The 6,000-nt window shown below is 46.3% G+C and overlaps 1 protein-coding gene across 1 annotated transcript in view; it reads left to right on the top strand.

The window, feature by feature from the left end:
• Positions 1-5,490: 5,490 nt before the first annotated feature.
• DPP6 (dipeptidyl peptidase like 6) overlaps positions 5,491-6,000 on the top strand; it is a 550,202-nt gene continuing 549,692 nt past the window's right edge. The window contains exon 1 of the mRNA XM_032687013.1: positions 5,491-5,739. Coding sequence (XP_032542904.1) covers positions 5,683-5,739 — 57 coding nt within the window. The 5' untranslated portion in view covers positions 5,491-5,682. The remainder of the gene's footprint in view (positions 5,740-6,000) is intronic.

Raw genomic sequence — 6,000 nt, 5'->3', positions numbered from 1 at the left:
CTCTAGCCTTGTAAACCCGGATTTTTCTGCTGAGCAAGTTTGTGGCTTTCAAAGGATGCAAGCTGAATATCTCAGCTGGGGCTTTCTAGACAATCCTGGTACACAGTGACTTCAGGAGACTGTGGGACCTACAAAATACAAAAACGAGGTTGGCTGTTTTCTAACGGACTTGGGTGTTTTGTTCCACTAAAGTCCTTTACCAAACCTGGCAGGTTGTCCGTGCTCCAAGGGTCTTAGAGCAGCTGCTTGGCTTACCTTCAGCTGGAAGAACATGTGGATGATCCAAGGAGCTGAAAGGACTCAGTGGATCAGCATCTGAGCCAAAAGAAAAGCTTGGATCCTAGATCCTGTGCTTGTGCTCAGTTGTTTGAGGTGGCACTTCCTCCTCAGTTTTAAGAGGGGGATGAGATAAGTAGGCAGGGAAAGACTTGGGGAGTCCTGTGGGAGAGTGAAGGAGTCTGGCATCTGTGGACTCAATCATTACTTGATTTTTAAGCTGCCTTTTGTCATCACATGTTGTGGGAACAACAGGTCCAGTGAAAGAAGAATCAGAAAATGTAACTGTTGTTGATTGCAAGGTTAGAGCCAGAGAAGAACATATAATGCAATTCCATTAATTCTTTGATGATTGAAAAATGACAACTAATGAATCCATCTGAAAATAAACCTTTAGTTTGTGATGTCTGGGCCCTCATGACTGAAATTGTGACAGCTGTGTGGGATCCAAATGATCCTGTATACAGGATGGACTTGGTCAAGGGGAGAGCTACTGTGAGTGCATTAGGGGAACAAGATCAGAAAAGTGTGGAGTTTTTTGGCTCTCATGCACTTCTCAGATTCTCACTGGGTCAATTACTTTCAGAAATGGTTTTGCTACCATTCAATGCTGCAGCCTGCAGGAGTCTGTGGAGATGCCATGAGCTGGCTCTGAAAGCACAGAACTGAAATTCTTCCTTCTTGGGGGAAGGATATTGGACCAAGCTGGGCTCTGTTCTGGCAGCAGCAGTTTGGATATTCACCTTGTTATGGTCAGCAGGGATATGCCCTGATAGGGTCTGCTGACCAAAGATTATTCTTCATGATGAAGGTTTTCGGAAACTCAAAATACCTTTTTTCCCCTGCCTGTTCACAAACCTGGAAGTCTACAGAGATGTCTCTGTTCTAGGGAGGTTTAACACTCTCTAATGTCCTCTACACTGGCATTTTCCCCATCATTACCTTGGCTTTGATTAACCTCCACTGCGGAAGCAATGAAAGGAAAGTGCAAGTGGAGACAGTCTCTTTGCAGTCTCACTGCAGAGCCACTGAACACAGTGTGGACAGAGCAGATCCAAGTGCTGCTGGGGTTATTCCTGCTTTCCAGCATTTTGCTGAGTCCATGCCAGTGGTCCTAGAAGCACAGCTGCAGTAGGAGATGCTCAACCTTGTCTGCAGGCATCACTTTTCCATAGCGTGAGAGACCTCTGTGTGTACTCTTGGGTTTTTACCTATATTGCTGTAATAGAAACTAAAAGATACTGTGAGCCTCCTCTCTGTTGCTGTCATGAGAAGAACTGTAACAATCAAACCAAACTCTACATTAACTGTGTCCACTTGAGTGGATTCAGAAAGCTCAGTCAGGCTCCTGGCTATGACTAAATCATCTAATTATAGCCTTCCCGTGCTGTGCTTTTTGCATTCGTTCCTGATCCATCATTGCATTGATTTTTAGAATTGTGTTCTTTAGCACTCCATGGTCTCAATTTTCACATCCTCCTCGTCTCCTGTGCTCTTGGCTTCTCTGCGCTCTCTGCTTGTTTACTACTGATCTTTCAGAGTGTTTTCCTTAAACCAGGCTTTTAATCACATTTCTGAGGTGGAGAGCAAGGTGAACCTTGGTGATTTCTGCAATGCTTTGACCTCTGTAAAAGTGCCAGTTCACATTTCAGTTTCTGTGGTCCTGTACTGTGGCTTTGATCTGTACAAAACAGATGCACTTTTCTGGTTATGTCACAACTGATGTCAAAAATTGCTGTGATGAAGTGTTGGACTACCTCAGTCAGCTTCCTACTGAAAATATTGGAGAAGAAAATCATGTTGTGTCTTTGCTATCTTATTGTGAAAACCTGAAAACCCCTGGAGTTCACAGAGCAGTGTTACCATGCCCCAGACAGCTTAAATTTAGATCAGAACAGGCTCCTGGGAAGGACTTAAAAACATTGTGAGATATTTCAAAGGTCCTCATCTAAATCTAAGTTGGAACTTGAAACTAGATGACTTTAGCAGTCTTGGCAGTCCTGGTGTTTTATCTTCGGGATTTGTTACATTGGATATTCCTCCAAAAGACTCAACTTTTTGAGTCAGGATAAATATGTAAAGCTCTTGATTTCACTTTTGATTTTTTTCTCAACTTTATGGAGTTCTTCCGTGAAGCATGAATTTGAAGAACTCAAAAAGTCTTTGACACATTATTAAATTTTAGGACGTACTTTTAGCTTTAGAATTTTGTTTTGTTTTTAAATCTTATATCATCATTGCATGGATTTCCTTTCATTCATTTTGCATAGCTTTAGCTCAGCTCCAAAGACAGATTACCAAATGTTCCCCAAAACTATGACTGAGATTTTTTTTTAATACTGTTCTTGGCTGAGCTTATGTATAATCCTTTTCAAAGTGTAAAATGCCAAGGGATGTTTATATGATACAGCTTATATGACAGTATATTGTTGTTCCTTCACACTCCACTGAACAGTCTACGAATACTAATCTATAAATCACTTACTTTTCTCACAGGCACTGGAAAACTTTGTGCTGTTTGTGGTATTGTATATTCTTTTCTAGATATATAAGCCACTCCAGTTTAAAAAACAACAGACTCTAATGATTTCACAGTTGGTTTTCTGCAGGAATTAGGGGCCTTCACTGAAGTAAGGGCCAAATGGTGCTGGACTCTGGAATTCTGCACAAGTATGTTCTGCTTTAGGGAAGCTGGAAGTAGGTGGGCAGAGGTGGGATCTCCCTCAGTACAGGAGGAGCAAGGAAGGACGGAGAAGAGTGGTGGTGGTTTTAATCCCAGGATCATATAGAGAGGTCTTAGCAGAGTTTGGAATTGAATGAATTTCTCTCAGATTTCAAAGTCTTCTCTTCCACTGTGCATTCAACAGTCTCCTTTCGGGGGTTAGTGAACATCAACATGCTTACTCACATTTTTGAAAGCAAAAGCCTTTTCCTATGAGGTCTCCCTGCTATCTCAGTTGGAAGTGGCTCTTTCCTGCATAGAAAGGATGTCCAGTGCAGTAAGGTTTGCTTTGGATTTAGAGGAAAATGGAGATTTCCATGAGTGGGGCAGGCATTAAATGGAAATATGAGAGTGAGCAGGAGATTCTCCCAGTCTCTTTCTTGCCAGGGCATAAGACAAAATGCGCCTATAGTGAAAATAGACTCCCTGCCTGCTCTAACAGACTGGCTGCAGAATGGAGAGGGGGGCTGCTCCTTGGAAAGGGTAGGGGAGTGATGCCTTCTGCTTTGCTCCAGGACAAAACTGATAAACCAGCATGGGATAACATTTCCATGTAATGTAAAGAATTTGTTGTGCCAGAAATAAACAACAAGAGTACAGATTTTTAACCTACCCCATGTAGGGGCCAGAAGGGTTTGTCATGAATTTTAAATCTCTTAAGGCAATTTTGCTTGCCCATCTCTTTCCCCTCCCACCCCCCAAATTTGTTCTACTTGCTTGTACAACTACAAATAAGTTCAGGGACTTCTGCATGTCTCCGTGCAACAAACCATGCTGAGAGAATATAATGCTGCCAGGGCCCATCAAACACACAACTCAAAGTCTGTAACTGGATTTATTAGCAGACATTTTGCTTGGGAAGACATGAAAACCAAGCCACTTGAACAGAGCAGTTGGAGTAGTAAACTTCAAATCTTAATTACTACAAAAAACTAAAAGCCACTGGAGGGCTGGAGCAGGGAATAGTAATAATATGGTATTTGGGGTAAGCATGCTGGATAGCCCAGCCAGGGTGCCAACACCCACTGCTCTTGGAGGTTGGTTGGACACTTGTCCCTGAGGGGGACATCTTGGCAGCACTCTGAGCTAAAGGGGAGCAGACACTGCAAGATTAAGGAGCACAGTGTGGTCATTACAACAGGAGAGCTGCTTGGAGAGGAAGGACTGACCCTGAAAAGGTAGTTTGTTCCCTGAGGGACTTGTTTCTCTTATCAAACAAGTTTTTGGATGGCTGCTATTCTCTCAAAATCAGCGTGTGCTGCTGATGGGGAGGGATGTTTGACAACACATGGTGGCTTTGGGTCCTCTCTCCTGCCTCAGAGCTGAAACCACATGGCTTTAACCAAGTTTACCTTCTAACTACACTTTATTCTGCTGTCTGCCTCCATGGCAGTCTCCCTAAATTCATTTTAGTCACAGGGCTGGAAGATACAGCCAGTTAAAGATGTGATGGGATATGTGCTCTTTGGAAATGAAGGAGTTGGGCTTCTCCAAAGCAGTATTGGTTCTGGTGCATGACAAACAACCATTTCTGTTCTTAAATGAAAAAGGAGCAACATCCAGAAAGGATTTTATTTATTTAAAGGTTTTAAAGTATGCTGTAGGAATATAACACAAATACATGAAACAATCTATTCTGGTAGATTAATCCCAAAGGAAAAATTTTATAAGATGAAGTGGATGCTTTTAGCCTTGGCTATTCTGATCTTCTTACTTGAAAATACTGTGTGTTGGGTTTTTTGGCTATTTGGGATTCTTCTTTTGCTACTGTGAGAACTGAATTTCACAAAGTTTTTGTTGCAAGAAAAGAGGAGGCAGTGTCTGGCCTTATGGGCTGAAGTGAAGGGGTAGAACAGGGATGGGAAAAGATATCTTGATAATGAAATTACGTGGATTTTTTTATGTTTGTATGCTTAAAAAAGCCCCCAAAGGTTAATCTCTAAATTTTTTGCCAGCAAAGCAGAGTTGCTTCTGCACGAAAATGAAAAACAAACAAACAAACAAAAAAGCCAGGACCTGAACACTGAACTCAAGCACACCTGGAAAAGGACTTATGTAAAAAAAGTAAGACCCGAATCCTGCATCTTGGTAGTAAAGAAGCATCTGTCAATCAAAACCCAACCCAGCATTTATCTCACTGGAAAGAGCTGTACTCGGTACCCCGATCGGGTCAAAACCCAGCCCGGGGGGAAACCTCGGCAGCTTTAACCCGATTTCTCACTGCCCACGCCGTGGGATTAAACAAAATAATACGGAAAGAGTGGGAGCCGCCGGGGACGAGCCCGGGCTGCGGGACCAGCGCGGCGTGGGACGGACGGCGCGTCCCGCCGGGAGCGGAGCGGAGCCGAGCGCAGCCGAGCGAACCCTCCCCGCCGCCGCGGCCGCCTCGGAGCGCGGGGGGCGGGCAGAACAGGGCTCGCCTCGCCTCTGCCTTGGAGGGCGGGGGAGGAAAGCGGTGCCGGGGCCGCGGGCGGGGGTGTTTGGGGTTTTTTTTTTTGGAGCCGGGAAGCGGGGAGCGCCGCCGAGGAGCAAACCCCGGCGGACGGGGCCAGAGTCTCTCTGCGGGGGCAGAGTCCCGGTGCGGGAGCAGCCCGCCCTCCCCTGCCTGCTGCCATCCCCCCGCCGCCGCTCCTCGGAGTGTCGTGCCCGGACCCCAACTTTCCAGCCCGCCCGCCGGCGTCAGCATGAACCAGACGGCCGGGGTGAGCAACCACGTCCGCTGCTCCGGGAAGGGCTCCAAGGTAAGACCGGCCGGGGCTCCGTGGGGTACCCGGTCCCCCCTCCGCGGCTCCTGGTCCCTAAACCTGTAGCTGAGAGCGCTGTCCCCCCGCCCCGGCCCCGGGCAGCAGCCCCTGCGCTCCCCGCTAGCCCATCACTTCGAGAAGTTCAGCATCTCTCCTTGGCTCCCGCCACCGCCCGGGATGTGCAGTCGCGTCTCCGCAGGGTGCTGAGGTAGGGATCGCTCCCGGTCCCGCCGCGCAGGGGTGACCCCTTCGGGCTGC

The sequence above is a fragment of the Chiroxiphia lanceolata genome, chromosome 1 (assembly GCF_009829145.1).
Source record: "Chiroxiphia lanceolata isolate bChiLan1 chromosome 1, bChiLan1.pri, whole genome shotgun sequence".
NCBI classification, from domain to species: Eukaryota; Metazoa; Chordata; class Aves; order Passeriformes; family Pipridae; genus Chiroxiphia; species Chiroxiphia lanceolata.
The sequence above is the reverse complement of the archived record's forward strand: the minus strand, read 5'-3'. Positions and strand labels throughout refer to the sequence as shown.